The 18,509-nt window shown below is 45.1% G+C and overlaps 1 protein-coding gene across 2 annotated transcripts in view; it reads right to left on the minus strand.

Moving 5' to 3' along the window:
* Positions 1 to 18,509, minus strand: part of LOC106660582 (probable JmjC domain-containing histone demethylation protein 2C) — a 132,019-nt gene that overhangs the window by 71,659 nt on the left and 41,851 nt on the right. For both annotated transcript variants that reach the window (XM_023460357.1, XM_023460356.1), the window contains exons 4-7: positions 18,171 to 18,362; positions 17,550 to 17,634; positions 17,328 to 17,410; positions 6,570 to 6,654 (exon numbers count right to left, since the gene is read on the minus strand). In XM_023460357.1, the coding sequence (XP_023316125.1) occupies positions 6,570 to 6,654; positions 17,328 to 17,410; positions 17,550 to 17,634; positions 18,171 to 18,362 (445 nt within the window). The remainder of the gene's footprint in view (positions 1 to 6,569; positions 6,655 to 17,327; positions 17,411 to 17,549; positions 17,635 to 18,170; positions 18,363 to 18,509) is intronic.

Here is an 18,509-nt window from a genome sequence, read left to right on the forward strand (position 1 = left end):
TATCTCGCTCGTTAAATTCTTCTTTTTATTGCACGTGCAGTGCACGCATTTATATACATAAAAGTTCGGTGGGCGGGCGAAACTTGACTCGAACAGCGCCAAGTGGGGGGGACTTTAACGGTATTTGCTTACATAAATGTAAATGTAGGCTTATACGCGCTGTTTCTCCCGAGATGCACACTCGGACGTCATATAATGGGACCGGTTATATTTGCTGATATTCGATGATACATGTGCTGACTTTTTGATACACACCGACTGCGAGAGACTCTTGCTCGGTATTTGCACACATCAGAATTTTCAACTGATCGATTTATGAATTGAAAAAGAAATAGGCATTAGTCACAGCGAGACCATATGTACAACTTGCGATACATACTAATTACTTTGCTTTGCAGAAAGAACCGTCAATTTTTTCGATCGTCGCTCGATAAACCTTGCATATATCGCTTGTTTTTATTCCCACATTATCATATTAATCTTGTTTTCACAGAGTAGCTGCTCTTGAATTGAATTTCCATTTAATTAAAAGTATCTGTTGTATATTTGCTAGCGTAAAACTCAACAAACAGGTGTTTATATATACAAGTGCGGTTCTAATTAAATTACAAAGCCGCGGTGCATAGGTAAAAAATGCCAACTATATAAAGTATTTTTGGCGAAATTCGTTTCTGAAATCTCTGCGCGTGGCTTCATAAATTAAACAATCTAATTGACCATCCGCAAGTATGCCGAGAGCGGCAAGCAGCAGCGGCAAGTTATGTTTCCCGAAAAACGAACATGATCCTCTCTCTCTCTCTCTAATCTCGGGGAAATTCCAGATTTCCATCCCACAAAGTTTCTGGCGCGCTGACGCGGAGCTGCTGTATAACAAAAAGCTTTGCGAATAGTTGCGAGCGCGTCCGAGGCGCTATTTACTGAACTTTTGCAAAATGTTTAATTAAAAAGAAAAGGAAAAACGCGAAAAATAAGAGAAAGAGAAAGGCAGAATAATAAAAAATGCGATGCAAATCTTCAACCTAGATAAGAAGATAAAAGAAGGTTGCCGGTACAAAGCGAGCAAGAAGACAATGTATCGATTGCGTGCGGGTCAAGTGCACCACTGGCAAGTCAAAGGAAAATCGCCGCAAACGGAAGAGCTTCCTCGTGCGCAGGCGAACGAAAGCGTCGTTATTTTTCGCGTACTCGTGATTTAATCGGCGCGATGGAAATCGTCATTGAAGAGTCGACGAACGGAGTATATAGGCTGCCGTCGCCGTCGGCGCGAATTACATAAAAAGTCGGAGCTCGACGTAACACGCGCCTCGCTCGCCGTGCGTATACGTAGCGGATAACGCTCGACGTAATTACGTATCGGGGCGAGTAATAACAACGTGTGCTGCGGAGCAGACGAGAGCACCTGCGGCACGCGACAATGACCAAATAAACAGGCAGCGCGACGCACCCTATAACACTACATGCTCTCTGCTAGTGTGTAAGTACGCGCCGTTTTTTTCGCGCGTGACAGTGCATGAAAGTACCGGAAACAGGTGACGAGGTGTTTGAAAAGCGTCACGCGTGACCTCTGCCACGCCGGAGTCGTATCACTAGACAAAACAAAAAAAAGAAGAAAAAAAGAATTAACTTTTGCATACCTACTTCTTGGCGCAGGGTAGGATAGGGGCATTTTTTTCTTCAAGGTCGCAGTTTACACGGAATATCAGGCCGTCGTCTTTCAAGATTTAAGGTTAGCGATTACGGAGTCGTGCCTTGTACCTCGGCGAGCCATGCGATTGTCAGTGCGTTTATTTATATTATCGCGATCTGCATTCGTTACGTTTAATCTGCATGTGCGAGCGAACGTGTCTTGGCCGCGCACAAACGCGCACACACACACACGCTACAGGCACTGCGTCACGTAATCCCCTCTCAGCTGTAATGGATCGAGCCGAGAGCTAGGATTATATAGACGTATACGCAGCAGGAGAAACTGCTAGCCGCTATATGATCGTGCAATTATCTGTTGCACAAAACCTGTTCTCGCGTGAAATTCGGTCAGAGTACTTGATCGCGTTGATTAAAGTATATGTAACGCATAAAAATACATTCGTGCACGCAAACGACGATCGTCTCGAGTTACAAATTTCTGACTTTTATTCGCAGCTCTCTGTAAATCAATCCCTTTGACTTATGATTTATCCATCGAGTGTTTTTACCCTTTGCCGAAGCGTCGAAAAATCGAGCTGTAATTAGTATCAGCCTAGCACAAAAGCGCGCGGCAAACCGCTGCTGGTTTACGGCAGAAGAATAATCAACGGCAGCTCGGCAATACGTCCAGGAGACCAGTCCGTGCGATCGAATGCTCGGCGAGAAGTCCGTCGACGCGGTGGCAGAGAAAGAGGAAAGTGAGGTTGGCCGCTCCAAGAGTTTTGCTTGGCCGAGCGCCAATATTCCGAGCTTTCGCCTCGTCTGCGCGCGAAAACGGCGACTCTTTGCCGTCCGACGCTCGTGCACCGATCGAGCTGTTATTTCGGACAGGCGACGGCGTATACAGCGTCGAAACTCTCGTCTCCAGATTCGTCTCTTTGCTCGGCCGAGAGATTAGACCTCCTAGCGAGTATACAAGGGGGGGCGAAGGCGCACCAACAGCTGAGCACTCGGCGAGCATTAACTGCATCTGGCCGCAGACGGCTTTTCGAAACAAACGCGCGCACATTTCCCAATTTATACTTGCAATCTCCAGCTAGCTTACACTAATTGCGGTTGTTGTAACCTTGGCGTAAAGGATTAGGGCGCGCGAGGCCAGGCTTGCTTTTTGGCGCCAAAAGGTACGCAGGCACGCGGGCAAATAATGCAACGAAGCGATCAGGGGCAGAAAAAGTTGCTCGAGTTTATTTGCTCTTCGTGAGCTCCGAGTGCCACGGCAGGCCGCATGGAGCGCAACAGCTGCAGAATCCATACGAGCGAGCGCAAAAATCATCATGCATTATGCATGCGTCGAGCTCGGTCATGGCGATGTGTACAGCCGCGCGGCCCGAGCAGCGATTCGGCCACTGTAGCAGCGGTTACGAGCGGGGGAAGCAGCTACTACTACGTGCACTAAGCGCAGGTACACATACACGAGGCACGAGCTGCACGCGCGCTTCAGGGGGCACGCCCACCTTCCTGCTCTTTTTTTCGCGATCGCGAGCGCGCGAGGTAATGCAGGCCGCAGCCCCGGCTCCCGGATATTTACGAGCGATCGTGGCGTGCGCGAGCCCGACTTTGCACCGCCACGACGAATAGCGAAATTTTACTCCTTGCAGCTGCTTTGCCAATTGTCCGCGATAATAAATGAACGATAATAAATGAATTGCGCCGGCTCGAGTACAAAAACGTTGAAGCACACACACACGATATAGATCGATTTTTATCACTGCTCGCTTGGCAAACGCCGAGACGGAGAGAGAAAAAACAGCTCGAGAGAGTTGCAGGCTATGGAAAAAACAAAGGCGGCAGCAGCCACCCTCGAGCGGCATCCCCAGGGGAAAAGCGGCGGCGTCTCCGCGTACGTGTGCGCAAAAGAGGACGCATAATAATTCGCGCGAGAGCTTTTATTCGGAGCCTCGCGCTGCCTACTCGCTAAGGGCACGTACACAACGCCCGTCTTGTTCCAAAGCCTGACTTGCTACATTAAAAAAAATAGACCGGGCCTTTTCTTCTCTCTTTTAAAGGCGAAAGTAAATGGATTACTCGCGAAAGAGAGAGTAAAAATACTAAGGAGGGTGGCACACGACGCTGAATAAAAAATGTTCGTTGCGGCTGCCGCTGCTGCAGCTCATCTTTGAGGCATGAGGCTTTCAAAATTTTCATGGAAAATCGACGCCTTCGCGTGACTCGACTCGCCACGCAACGAATCTGTGCCATTTTCGAATAGTTTTAATCGACTCGTACGCGGAAAAGTAATCTCACGGGCGTCGCATATCGGCGCGAGCTGCTGTCGTTTTTGCGCCAATCTCGATTCGTGCAGTTACATAGGTGGCGAAACAAGGTTTCGCGGCTGCTATAAAATGAAATCGTTACTGGCAGCCAGACAGATATATTCCAGCGAAATATACAGCTGTAAACTTTGGGGCCAAAGTTTCTAATTGTTCAAGGAGTATAGACCAAAGTGGAAACGAGCGCGAGTCTCGGGCAAAGAGTATCAAAGTCGACTAACAGGAACGAGAGAGAATATAACTCAACACACGCGGGGCACACGGCTCGAGCGAGAGTGGGAGAGACAAAGAGCGAAGCTCTCGGTGCTCTCGAGACAAATCGAAATGCGAGAAAATTTTGCCCGCAGTCGACGAGAAGCTCATAAAAGTCAGAAGTTGCTTTGAACGCGGCAACAAGAAAAGTTTTACTCTGCCATCCTAGGGAAAACTTTCGCGCAGAAACTTTTCGCGGCTCTTCATCGATCGGCTCGTGGCACTGCCGTCGTCGTCGTCGTCGTCTTCGTCATAGTCTGTGTAGCCGGTCTAAAAAGGTCAGGCTAAACTTCATCCCAAAGGGAAAATATCGGCAAGAAAGTAGAGAAAGTTTGCTATATCGCATATTTGCCAGGCCGCGATGATGTGCAGCGGAAATGAATGAAGATTTGTCGATCGACTAGCTTTTTTTTTATTTCAGCTTGTAACAAAATTACGAAGATTGCGCGACGAAAAAATAAAGTTTTTAACGTTAAGCGCTGTTGTTTTTTTTTCTCTCTCTCTCTCACTCGCTCTACAGATAAAAGTTACGGTAAAGTAAACTTTTAAAATTGTTTGCTTCGCCACGGCAAAAAGCATCCATTAATCTAAAAGGCAAACTCTTGCGTCACTTACACCATCCGACAGATAGAGAGAGAGAGAGAGAGAGAGAGTGAGAGAGAGAAAAGTAACATAAAATGGACTCTGCGCGCACGTAAAAACTAATAAAAGAAGAAGAAAGAGGCGAAGAAGACGCAAACTTTACTAGCGCTAATGCACAAAGTTTGCGCTATGTGCAGACTTTGACGACAAAGATGTCTTCTTTCTGGCCCGAGATTTATCATAGGTTACTGCATAAACGATAGGCGAAAATAATAGCGGCTTTGGCAGAGCCGCTCGTGATTCAAGCGATGACCGAGAGAGGGTCTGTAACCCCGTTGAGCGTAAAATGCGGAAGTCAGGCTCTCGGCCAACTCCGACTCAAATGCCAAATTGTCACCTTTAGTCACGACTTTTGCCCTCGCGACGACGTGCTTATATACAGATCGAAGGGGCCGTGATTCTTTGCAAAGTTTTTATTCTCTCCGTTTCAACTGTGTTCATTATATGCGTGAGTCAGACACAGCTATAAGCTTGAATTCAGCCCGTCGTTGTAATAAATTTTACAGCTACAGCAGCTGTAGTGTGGAATTTTCTCGAGGAGAGTCGTCGCGCGCGCGTGCGCAGCAAAGATGATGAAGAGTAAAAGTTATTGGACGGAATTGCGTAAGCTGCTTTTCAAGATCATCGATATAGGCGCGCGCGGTGCAAAGTGCATACTCATTCTGGATTTGCCTGGCATCGCCGTATAGAAACGTATAAAGCGCAACCTGTTTTGGCGGAAATTTCTAGCTCCTCGGCTGGCGCGTGAGCGAGGACATTTTCATTGGATCGTTCAAGGACTCGACTTATGCATCAGCGGCACTTTCTAAACGCTTCGAGCTCCGAGCGATGAAAAACTCCGAGAATCCGAGGTTTTAGTAATCGCTAATAAAAGGAGCGCGAACCAAGCCGAGCGAGATTTTTTTTTAGCAAAAATAAAAGAAAGGAATAAGCCGCCGCTTTTGTGTGCGCAGGGAGGCCCTCTCTGTATGTGTGCCTGCAACAACGACCGGTTTTCTTAACTCTCGCACGCGCCCGATTCCTCGAACGCCATTTTATCCTTCGTCTCTTGGCAAGATAGAAGGAGCAGCAGCCGAGCAAAAGAAGAGAATCTTCCTTATGCTCTTGTTTCTCTTGAAAACGTCGTCTTTTTCTCTCTCTAATTTACGGCCACGGGAGTGTTCTCTCCTCTCTTCCATCCCGTACACACATACAGAGCTAGTGTATAAGTCACCCGACGTACTGTGCGATATATGTTTGTGTGTGTGTGTGTGTGTGTGTGTGTGTGTGTGTGTATTATAGCTAGTATAGACTTTCACGAAGCAAAGAAAGAAAGATAAAAGTGGATATATACTTGTGCGTTTGTAAATGTGTAGGTATATATCTCGGCAAATATAATTTTTTCTATGGAAGCAAACGAGATTAGCCGAGCATGTCCATTCCCATATATTTTTCCGCGAAAGAGAAAAGGAAAATTGTTTCGTGTAACGGCACGATCGGACTCGCTCGCTTACTCGCTCGTTCCTATACCTGCCCAGTACAGTTCATTAACCACCGGTGTCTTATATGTACAGCACTCGACTAGAATGTTGTATATGTGTACTTCTTTGGGAGCGACTAAATTTTAAGGAAATATAAATCGACTTGGTAGCTGGGTTAGTAAGCCACAAAACAAATTTGCCCTGAACTTTACTTCGTGTTGCCGACAGATTAGATAATTGAAATTATGGATGTACATACCTTTTTTTGGTTCGCTTTTTAGCGTATTTAGATCTTCGATAGACTCGTCGCTGCTGAATCTGCGTCTTCCTGTTTTAGGCGATACCTACAAACAAGTAAATTGAATCGTTAAACATTGATGTTCGTGTTCTATTTTTACATTATATACTGTGTATTGTGCTAGGCACTATTGGATTGGTAAATTAAAAACCTCGATTATAATAGAAAGAAGACGTGTACGGTAAAATATGAACTTTTTTAGCCCGTTCATTTGTGGAGGTGTCGAGATAAGCGTTATACTCAAAGTGCACTTGCTTTTCTTCTTTGACGTGCAGTCACGTGAATTTATGTGCCTCAACTTTTTCTTTCAACTTTTCACAAGTCTCGAAAAGACAGGAATCTTGGCTTGTGCTAATTTTTAAGCCACGCTGTAATTGGAAATGTCTTGAGGGACTAATTTTTCCGAGGCTGCATTTTAACGGATAGAATAATCGGATGAGTTTACAAGTAGAAATGTTTAAAAAACTATTTCTTCTAGGGAACGTGTTATAAGAGAGAGAGAATGGAGCAAAAGTTGAAAATGCCAATGCCTTCGGAGGGCACGAACATGTATAGTTTTCGAGTCTACGAAAGCTATCCTTCAAAAAGTTTCTTTCGCCTATTTCTCGTCGACTGCAGTAGTTCTTTATAAAGTATGCGGACCAGGCTTTTCTTTCATATATAATTAGGAACTTTGGCGCTTGATGGTATAACTTCTTGAAAACTCATTTATCTCGATGAAGGTTGCGAGGACTCTCGGAACAAGCGAGCGGAAGAGAAAAACGCAAGCTAAGCGAATCGAGTTTACATTTGTTTGTTTGGCGTCGAAATTTCACTTTTTTCTCTCTCATCGGCTAAAATCGGATTCAATGAAACTTTGCTGCGAGCGGGAAAAAAAGAAGCGCGAAAAACTGGAGCGTCGTGCGTACTAATTACCGAGTCGTTCTACGGTCGCGCACGCGTGTCTGGAAAATCAAATCGATCTACGTCAAAAACTTTGGCGCAATCGCGCAGAGGCTGCCCGAAGATGCTTATCTCCCAGCCGCAGTACGACTTCCTCACGCCCGATTATTCTTTCTCGCGTATTTAAACTCCACAGAGAGCCGCGCGCGTCTGTATTTTATTGCAAATTGAGGTTGGATAAAGAGAGAGAGAGAGAGAGGAGAGGAATTTTGGCGCTTAGCCAAGGTACATTTCTCGTGGCTCGATCTTTACCCGGAATCGTAAGAGGGTTTATTTCGGACTGCGCGATTTCGTTTTTATTTTCTTCTCCTTTTTTTTTCTTTACTCCTCTCGACCCCTTCTGGCCTCGTCTCTATGCGCTGATTATTTCTTTGTGCGTGCGGCAGCAATCGCGGAACGGATAAACGTCGTTTAGGCAATGCGAGACGCGTGCGCGACGTATCGAACGTATTTGCTCGTATGCGCGCAGCTCGTGTGTGGAATACCTGAGTGCGTATACGCGCATAGCCCCACCGAACTATTCTCGGCCATAGCTCGAGTCAAAGTACTCGGCGCCTCGACGACGAAATCGTCGACTTTTACCTTCCGTGACTGCACATATGTATACGAATTTTGCTTTTTACGCTGCTTTCGAGTACTTTTTCGCCTTAATTGGTGACCTTGATTTTGGCGATTCATCCGCTAGCTCAAAATACCTTATCAAGTGCAGGTATAGGACCGCTCGAGTTGTTTACAAATTACGATCCTAGGGCAGTTTAGCTCTGGGCGTAGGTCAAATCGATATAGCCGCTGAACGAGCCAACCGCATCGTCCGTGGCGCATTTCCCTCGCGAGATGTTTTTTCTCTGCTATTGCATAAATTTGCAGGCTCGATTCGTACTTGATTACGCTCCGATGTGCACTTGGAACTTGGGCGTCGAATAAGAAAACATTCACGATTCGCAGCTACAAGCGAGCGATCTTTGTTTATTCTCGAGGGGCTTTTGCTCTCTCGAGTATGAATTTGTGCAGGCGCGCGCACGGCCTATATAGCGAGATAGCTTCAAGACAAACACGTCGAATAGGGCACGGTTCAATGATTAATTGCCCTTGCACAGACAGCTGCAGAGATGCGTGCTGTAGGGTACCTTCCCATCGACATGCAGCAGCGGAAGGAAGAAAAACACGCTCGCGCGCGCGATAACAGAGATAAAAGTGCCGCCGCCCCATCTATACGTGAAAGCCGAGCTTTGAACTTGAAAATTTACGACAGATCGAAATTAATGAAGTAATATTCGATTAAAGCGCTGATTGAGAAATAATCTTTTTCTCGCTATAGCTCGCGCAATTTATGAATAGAACTCGCGCGTGGGTGTGTACGAAGTAATACCCCGCCGTACTATTTTCTCTCTTCGCTTCACGCAAGCCCCTGAACTATAAATGTATATCGTGTATGTATAATACCAAAAATACATGCAGAAATTTGAACAAGTTTAAAGCTCTCGTCGCCGTTTTACAGATACCTACTCTCTACGTGTATAGGTACTTGCGCGTGTGTGTGTGCGTACTTTGTATTTTATCGCAAAGTTGGACGCATTTTCAAAGTCATAATTTGCATAATAGAAACTTTGTTTCATCCTGCTATTCATCAAAAACTTTTAATAGCCGTAATTTTACAAAAGTTGCGCCGAGCTGGCTCGAAGCTGCGTGTAAAACGTTTTGCAGTAATGTATATGGTTAACTATCTTTGCAGACTACAAACTTGGGCCCTTGTGTGTTTTTCTGTTTTAAATAATCTCTCGTCGAGTTATAAAGAGGTCGATCTGTCCACAAATCAACGAGTCGTGCACCGTGCGGCAAAGCCGAGGTAGAAGCGTTTTTGTACGGCACCTCCACCGGTGCGAGGCATCGTCCTTTACTTTATATACGTGTATAATCTGAGCAAAAGCCATGAAAAAAAAAAGAAGAAAGAAAAAAGGAGAAAAAAAACGAGAGATCCCTTCTCTCTCTCACTCTCCTGGTTGTATTCAGGGTTGCTTTCCATGCATTTTTTGCAGCATCGCTTCGCAAAGAATACCGAGGCTGCAACAAGCCGACAAGAAAAAGAGAACGAGTGGGAGCGAGAGCGAGAGAGAGAGAGAAAGCAAACGGCGTCCCCTTATAACTTCTCTCTCGGCAGGCAGGCAGGCAGGCAGGCAACTACATAGGCGCAGACATACTGCGAAATCGATGGCGGCGACGCTGCTGCTGCTGCTACTGCTGCGGGAGGATGCGCGTAGCGGTAGCAAAACTCGCTTTTCGTTGATTACTATCCCGACACACACATACATACACAAACACGCCACACTGTTACGTATAGAAAATACAGAGTTAAGAGTAGAGATTGGGAGGGAAGAATTGACTGAATAGACGCAACTTTGCGCGCATGTGTTTATATGTATTTAAATGTAAGACTCGACGGATCGATCATCTAAACAGCCACAGAGTCTGTGTCGCTGCTATTATGATCCCCAGCCTTTGGTCCTCTATACATAATAGCCCATGCGAAAGATTTTTTTCTCCTTCTCTTTCTGCCTCTTGCTTCGACTTATTTTTTCCTTTTATTTTTCTTCTTCTTCTTCGTCTCTTCTGCTTCTTCATCTTGTTCGCTTGGCGCGTTGTACTCCTTTTTTTATTTTCGTCCGCAGGTATATAGACCGACAAGCCTGTGCGCACAAATACTGTATACATCGTGTATACGTGTGCAGCACACACAGTCCTTGATGGTACAGGTTTTACGAAGGAGAGAAAAAGAGCAAAACGATGAATAGGGGAGATGTATACTGTATTTTGCTATACTGTGTATATACTCGAGAGAAAGAGAGAAAGAGAGACTCGCATTTTAAGAAAAGAGAAAAAGTCAAGTGGGATGTCTTGTGCTCTGGTCTCTCTCTCTCTATCTCTCTCTTTCTCTTCTACGGCAAGCAATCTGAATTCTGAGTACTGCAGAGACACGAGGAAAGAAGCTCGATCAGGTTGAATTAAACAAGCTTCTGTTTGGAAGCGTAAGCGCGTGTAATTCGCTTTTGCAACAAATCAATAAAAGTAGCAGCAGCTCGACCTACCAAAGTATCGGAGCAGCGGTGGCGGCGGCGGCGGCAGCAGCAGCTAAAAAGTCAGAGAGCACGATGATCTCGTCGCACTAGCTGGGAGGAAGTATCGCTGCATCATCAGCCATTGGCTCTCGAGCTCTGGCCACTAATTGCAATCACCGCACTTAATATAATCATGCATGCATACAAAAACAACTGATTTAGCAGCACTTTGCTGAGAGAACTGCACTTGGAAATTGGCACCCATATAGGCGTATGTATACTGTGGTACGCGCACCTGTCCGTAGCACTGAGGAGGGACGACGACGATCGAGAGACACCACTGTATGGAAAAAGGGACAAATCAACGTTCCGATCGCGACCCAAGCCGGACGAGCATAAACAACGAACGAAAGAAGCGTATTTCGATGCCTCTTGGCGAATATGTGCTGTGCGCAAGCTCGTCGACGACGTGTTGCGGTTAAACAATTAGCTGCACTGCTCTCTTGCACTGCACTCACACGGCCCTCGCTACGGAATTATTTCAATTTATTTCATGTACTGATACCGCACGTTTACAATACGCACAACCAGCTTTGCATCTTTGTTGTTATTTATACGTGTGAGTGTGTTTGTGTAAATGGGTGTGTGTGCGTGTGGCCACAGACGTAGAGGTATGCATATATTTATCTAAATGTGCACGTATAGCGTATAGGTGTGAGCATGGGTAGGTAGGTGTGTGTGTGTGTGTGTGTGTGTGTATGTGTCTGTGTGTACACGAGTAAGTTGCGTGCATGTGTATACGTAAAAACAGATAGAAAAGAAGAGTAGTATGGTCGGTAATACATGTATAAAGAGGAGCGTCCCCGGGGTAGAGGTGCGCGCCGGGCGCAGTGCTGCCGTCTACTGGCATCGAGAGCGCCAGGCTGCAGGCTTATTCGCGGCAGCCGTCTTTGCTCGCTTGCCGGCAAAAACAGCAGCAGCAGCAGCAGCAGCGAGAGAGAGAGAGAGAGAGAGAGAGAGCCCCACCAGATTTTGCGTCGAGTGAGCCCCGGCTGGGTAGGAGAATGCCGGGGTGTATATGCACATACACACAAACATACAAACGCACACATACACGCACGCGTAGTAGCAGCAGCAGCAGCTCTCCACGCATCTCTCTCTCGATCGCTCTTTCTCTTCCTCTGCATTGCCAGAGTTTGCACCTACATATATACAGCTATATGCCACATGTTTGTTAGTGTGCGTGTGTGTGTGTGTGCGTGTATCAGTGGCTATAGATTCCTAGTGCGGAGGCTGCGGCGGTGACAAAAAAGAATCGCGCGCGATTTGCTGGCTGTATATATATAAAGGAGGGTGCGATGGCCTTGAAAGAGTGACTCGAAAGATTTGGCGCTCGAGCTCATATGTGTAAAGGCGCTCGCTAAAACTTGCCCGAATTAGTCTTGACTCGATAATAACGAAGCGCCGACTTTTGAGCTTTCGTGTGCCTCCAAAAGTGGGAATAGAAAAAATGGAACATGGAGCATTACCTACAAATATCTCTGCAACGATTGTGCGAACGATCGATTTCAGCCTACGAATTTTTCAGCTGCAACGAATTTCAATTTCCGAGCTAATGCAAGCTTTGAAAAAATTAATCAAACATCAAGGGGACGATCTAAAAATTCATTACCCCCAGTCGTATCCAATTTTATCTATTAGGGAGCTTATGCGGGTCATTCATTTAGGAACTGCCTTAGTACCTCTACGTACACACCTGCAAAAAAATGTTTTCCGATCAATCTATAAACCCATAGGATACTCGTGTGAATCAGCGCAAGATTTTTATTTGACTACAAGTGTCTTAAATTAAGCCAACACCTTCCTCGGATGGCAACATGAATGAGGTGTGTTTAACAACAGCTACTGTTAAATACGACTATAAGGTAGATTTGGTTTTATGAATTGAAAACGGGTTAAAACAAAAGTGTAACCCATCAAACAGCGTCAACTGTTTGCAAAAGGCAGATCGAGTTTACCACGACAAGGAAAGAGAGACAGAGGGAGAGAGAGAAAGGGATAGAGAGAGAGAGAGAGAGACGAGATAAGGGTAAGGTCAAGAGAACGATACGCGCTACACGCCAACTCATCAGAGTCAAAGCGGGAGAGCATCGAACCCGTGTGTATATGCCTGCCTCCCCAATCGAGAGCTGTTGTGTATGTGTCTATGGCCGTGTATAGGTATTATACACAGGACCGCCCTCGCCGCTTTTGCGGACTTGCATACTAGGGCGAATGACCTCTGCAGTTCGCTCGACCTCTTGTGTTGCCTATATACGAGCAAATCCACATTTCATACTTAAAGCTGAACTTTCAAATCGGGACCAAAAGTGTTTCCAATCTGTAACGACCGTCGTCAATTGACTCTTTCAGGTCCCAGGAACATGGAAAAATACGTAAATGAGTAATATTTTGATAGAGACTTTCCCATATGCTCTTTTGTACTCCAAACACGAATAGCCTTAGTTTTTGGGATAAAATTTGGATTTACTGATGAATGTTACATTAGTACTGTGTAGCATTGCAGTTTACAATGACGAACTTGTTCGCAGGCGGCGGATCGCAATTATTCCTCCGATATGCGCATATACAGTAGCGGCTATGATTTTCTTTTTCATCCGTATCGGATTCTGATGAACAATACGAGCCCGTCAGAGTGGAGCGCGCAAAAAAGCCGCTGCTGCCCGTCGACACAAGGATATCGCTGGCGCGCGTACGCTTCAAAGCAGCCAACTTGAAATTACCACGTCGATCCGACTGTACGTCCAAAGCCTCGAGCCTATCAACTGACAAAGTTCCGCTATGTCCAAACCAATGCCATATTGACATTTGGCGTACGGCCGGCCGCCTTCCCCATAGCGCGTCGTGTCGCGTCGCGCTGAAACCCCGTTCAGAGTTATGAGCCGCTCTAAACGAGCTCTGCCGAGTCGTCGTAGCTCGCTCGCATGTTCCTCTATTATTTCCCAATTCCTTCGTGGATAAAACTAAACTCTGATCTTCTTCAACTCTTTGCGGAACACGAGAAAATGAGTCAGCCCGTTTGCCTCTCTGACCGACTTTCCGAGCGACGAGACGTTTTTCTCGTGTGTTTTTTCGACGCCATGCTCAGCCCTTGACGCAACTAATCGTCGTTGATGAACGACGCCAACTTGTAATAGAATGGACTTGAAAGACGAGCTAATGCTCCGATGATGTGAATACATGAAAATATACCATGTACGAGTTCAAAAGGAAAAGGTTTAGTTACACAGCAGAGTCGAAGTGGGTTCACAAAAGGGGTCGAATTCCCTACGATCGCAGGCTGTACACGTTGACTGCGTGTCAGCGGTACCTAAAAGTCTCTGGCAAAACGCAGTGCAGCTGAAATATTTTAAATACCAAATTCGACGTCATTGTATAATCGCGGAAAGAAGCCGAAACTCGCGGCCTTGAACTCTCTCGCTTAAAGAGTTTCGAGGGAAATAATTAAAAGCTGCTGAGCGATGGATCAGGACATTACAATGACGTCGAGCCAGCGTCGAAGTTCTAAACAAAAAATCAAGCGCCAGTGCGCACGGGGGGAGGGGGGGGGGCAACGGGCGACACAGGGGAACGCGCTGCGAAACGAAAAACTGGAAGGAAGAAAAAGGAATTGCAACCTATATACGTAGGAGAGGCAGGGCCAGGGGACGCCGGTGCGCGCGCTCTCCGCCGGAGAGAAAGTTCATAGAGCACATCGTGTACAAAATTGTTGCTACATGGGGGAATCTCTTGCTGCCCGTTACCCAGGGGTTTGCTTGCTCTCGCTCTCGCTCTCGCTCTCTCGCTCCTGCGCTAGCTGTATTGATTCACCGGAGAGTCGATGTGCGCGCGCAGACACACCCCCGTTTCTGCTGCTGGCCGGGTTAACTCCGTACTGTGCTGCGCGAGGCCAACTCTCACTGACACGGCTAAAGAGAGAGAGAGAGAGGAGTATAAGGGCGGCGACGCGACATGCCGCCCAGACATTGCCGGTGCTTTACCTTCCCCTGTGTTATATATGTATACGTGCGCTCTTTTAGCTTTCGGTTTCTCTATATGTATTAATCCTACCCCTCTTCTCTTTCGGCAACATCCACACACACCCGCGCGCGCCACCCTAACAACTGATTCATGTTGGGATCGCGCGCGCCTGTCTGCGGCGATTATACCAGAGACCAAGTACGGCAAGTTTTCCTGGCGCTCTCTTCATTTCGAGGTTTGTCGTCTTTACAACCCTACTCGACTTGATCCTGCAACAACTGCACTTCTTTTCTCTTTGCTCTTTATAGTTCGGAAATTCCAGTCTGACTAATTCCGACACTTTATTCGATACTATAACTCATCTTTGTCTGATGTAATGAAATGGAAAGCCTCAAACAGAGTCAAATATTTACCTGCGCCCGAAACCATACAATGCCTGGCACTCTCGCTCGACTACTTTGAACGCTCATTGATTTTCAATAGCGATTCGCGGCAGACAGAAAAAGGCCACTTGTTACAAATACCCGATATGCCTTTGCAAAAATATCAAGTTGCATAAAAGGGACTTGCATAATTAGTGCGCCTGTGCACACAGGACTTACCTCTCTTACAGGATTCATAATCTGCCCCATGTGGGTGATTATGTTTTTGGGCACAAATAAAAAAATAAATAAGCTAGCCAGGGGACTCTATAATCTCACCTTTGCATCAAAAGATGAAAACAATTCGCAATTTTCTGTACACATCTATAGGCGAGCTGCACAAGAGCTACGTACTGGAGAACTGAAAACAAAGTCAGAGAGGCCAAGTTCCATTACGAGATAGTAAAGCAGTTAGTTGCTGCAGGTTAATTCCTCGCCAAACTTTCTGCGGTAGGCAACTCTCCTCTCAGAACTTTCAGACACCAAGTTTGCCGTTCACGAACGTCTGTGTGCTTCTGCAATAACACTAGCGTTTCAATATCCGGAATGCTCCGAGTATTTATTAATCGAAAATATATGTAGAACCAATTTTTTGCCGCTTTTTTTTTTGCCCCGAGAAAATATCGGAGTTTTGTTGTAACGCGCCGAGAATGCTGGATGGAACGCGCGTTCCCAGCTATGCTGTATATCACCATGTCATACGAAATATTTCGACCTTTTGATGTAAACGTAAATACACGTTCGTTTTTTTTTTTTTTTTTAGTAACGTCCACTTCTATTGTTCTCGGAGAATTTAGCGTTCGATTTTTAACCGTTTTGTTTTTTGGAATTCAGTTTATCGAATTTCCACTCTGTACAAGTTTATTTACATGCTGCACGTATAAACACTAGTTGTGCGCCAGCGAAAGCAGGGAAACTTGAAATCCAATTTGGCGTCTTATCGATCCCTCGTTTGGTCGCAATAACGTCTGCTTGAATAATTCAACTGGTGGTTTAGCGTCTACACGACGAGGCGAGATGAGCTACCGTTTCTAGTTTTTTACTAAAAATAAATCAAAACCCCTGTGTACATTCCCGGAAGAATTGCTTAGTTAAAATAAAAAATGAACCATTTTTTTTATTACCCAGCACGAGCATCGAATCCTTCGTACACGTGCTTTTAATCTCTTTCACACTTCTTTTGAAGATGAGAAAGCCAGTGCAGAAAGTAACTTTTTTCCTCGCCAACTATTTTCTTTCAAGACTCGCACACATGCTCGCGCTCGTACTCTGATTTAGTTTAGGCGAGTTTGATGCGGTCTTGATGTAGCCAAACTAACTGAGAGGAGAGAAAGTTTCTATCGAATTTTTCTAAAGCTCGACGTCGACGAAAAAAAAACTAAAAAAGTCCAAACCGCAAACTTGAAACTAGAGCGGGATTGGATAATAAAACGTTATAAAATGGAAAATTAATCCGATCACAACAAATACACATTGCCATTGGAGCGTGACCGGATACAATGAAACGTTTTCGACAGCATAAATCTATTGGTCATGGACTACTTTTTTTGTTTTGTTCAGCCGACGATTGTGAAACAGGCGCAAGCAAAACTCTCAATTTGCTGCCAGCCACGACACGGCGTCGCGCGATCGATATCAATGACTTTTGAGCCGCGCGCCAAGTGAAAATTAATGACCGGAAGATTATCCGCAGACTGACAACCTATGACCTTTCGATAACAATGGAAACGTCCTTTTCGCGCGCAATTTAAACGCTCATAAATCTCGGACAGGCAGGCGAAAAATGATTCAACATTATTGGTGCATGTCTTTTTTTTACTCGATAGCTCATGCAAAAAATAAATATTTTTTTACACATTGGAGCTATTGGAATTAATTGTGCATGATATCGACGCAACATTTGTATTTGCTCGACAAGCGTATTACATAAGCATCTAAATCACCGTTATCGTGTCGAGTGATAAAAAAAGTCAAAAGAGGGAGAGATAGAGAGAGAGAGAGAGAAAGAGAAAAAATAAATTGTGCATTATAGACGCTCGATTACACTCGATGTCACGCGCGCCATGTATCGCATTCTCGAGCGTCGCAAACACACGCGCGTCCCTTCTTATCTCCACTGAAGGTTATTGCTCGATTTGCAACTGGCAAAGCATGCATGTACGTATACGCGATTATATACCCGCATTCGTTGCTGCAGAAATTTTCAAAAATACTCTGTTTACTAGCACAAACGCTATTTAATATGGCTCCAGTATGTGTAAAATAACTGAACTCGTGCTTACCTTCGCTTTCTTGTTGTTCATCAAGGAACGATGCCTTCTGACCGCTCGCTTTCCGGCTTCTCCACGTAGTACACTTTCTACGACTGCAACAGAAAATATTTCTCATTGTAGAGTTGAAACTTTTCTATCGCGCGAGTTTTCGCAAAACTTTAAAAGTTTTTTTCGAAATATAACAAGCACGTTTTCTGGAATTTGCAGCAAAAGTTCAAATGAATGATTTACCTCCTTCACCTATGACCTTGATCTGTACTAGATGCGGATCTTGCGAATGGTCTTCGAGAACCGTATCATCAATCATAGACACATCCTGCGAATGAAAACAAATCATCAGTTAGAGAACGAAAAATATTTTGAGCGCTTATCAACAATATTGTCTATAACATTCAGAAAGTATTTTTATCCCAGATACTTGATATCGATTGGCTCGTTCGGTGAAAACATAGCGTGTTTTCAGAGATCCAATCCATGTTTCAAGTAAACGATAAAAATGATTATTGATTGTCGAAGCCAAAGAAAATAAAACGAACGTCATTGTAGAGCACTTGTAGGCAAGTGCCACAGGTCCGAGATTGCTCGGCTCGAGGGATTTTTCAAGGCAATCAATCCTATCCGAAGAATAATTATTATACTCCGAACGAGGTATCAAAAATATATCAAATGATATCAGAAAAATGTGATTCGGGAACGAAAAAAAATGTCAACAGTACATATCAACAGCAGAAATTCAAATTAGTAAGGAGAGAAAATTAGTCGTAAATCCTTTGACTTGGCAAATCGACGTCCAACTTGTTAAAAATAAATCGATCAATTAGTGTAAAAAAGGAATTGTGTAGATTAACATACCTGCCCGTTGGTGTGTGCTCCGAGGACAACAGCAGTGAACCATTGAGTCGTGCCGTCTCGATAAACACGAACGCGAAAGCCAGCCAGCAAGCTAGGGGTGTCAATGAGAATACTCTGAGTGTCCTGTAATTCGACCCATCTCCTGACTGCTTTGCCCCAGTGGGAAACTCCTTTCGTCATCTCCCAACATTCCTTGAAAACAGATTTAGGAGAAAAAAACGTGAGAAAAAACAAGAGCAAAAACAAAGGTTAAAAATGCAATAATAGCTAAGTGTGGGTGTGTGTACGAAAGCGAATTGAAAAGTCTATATAGCGTTGCTGCGAAAACACAGCGAGAGG

Source organism: Trichogramma pretiosum, unplaced genomic scaffold (assembly GCF_000599845.2).
Source record: "Trichogramma pretiosum strain Unisexual culture from Peru unplaced genomic scaffold, Tpre_2.0 scaffold59, whole genome shotgun sequence".
NCBI lineage: Eukaryota > Metazoa > Arthropoda > Insecta > Hymenoptera > Trichogrammatidae > Trichogramma > Trichogramma pretiosum.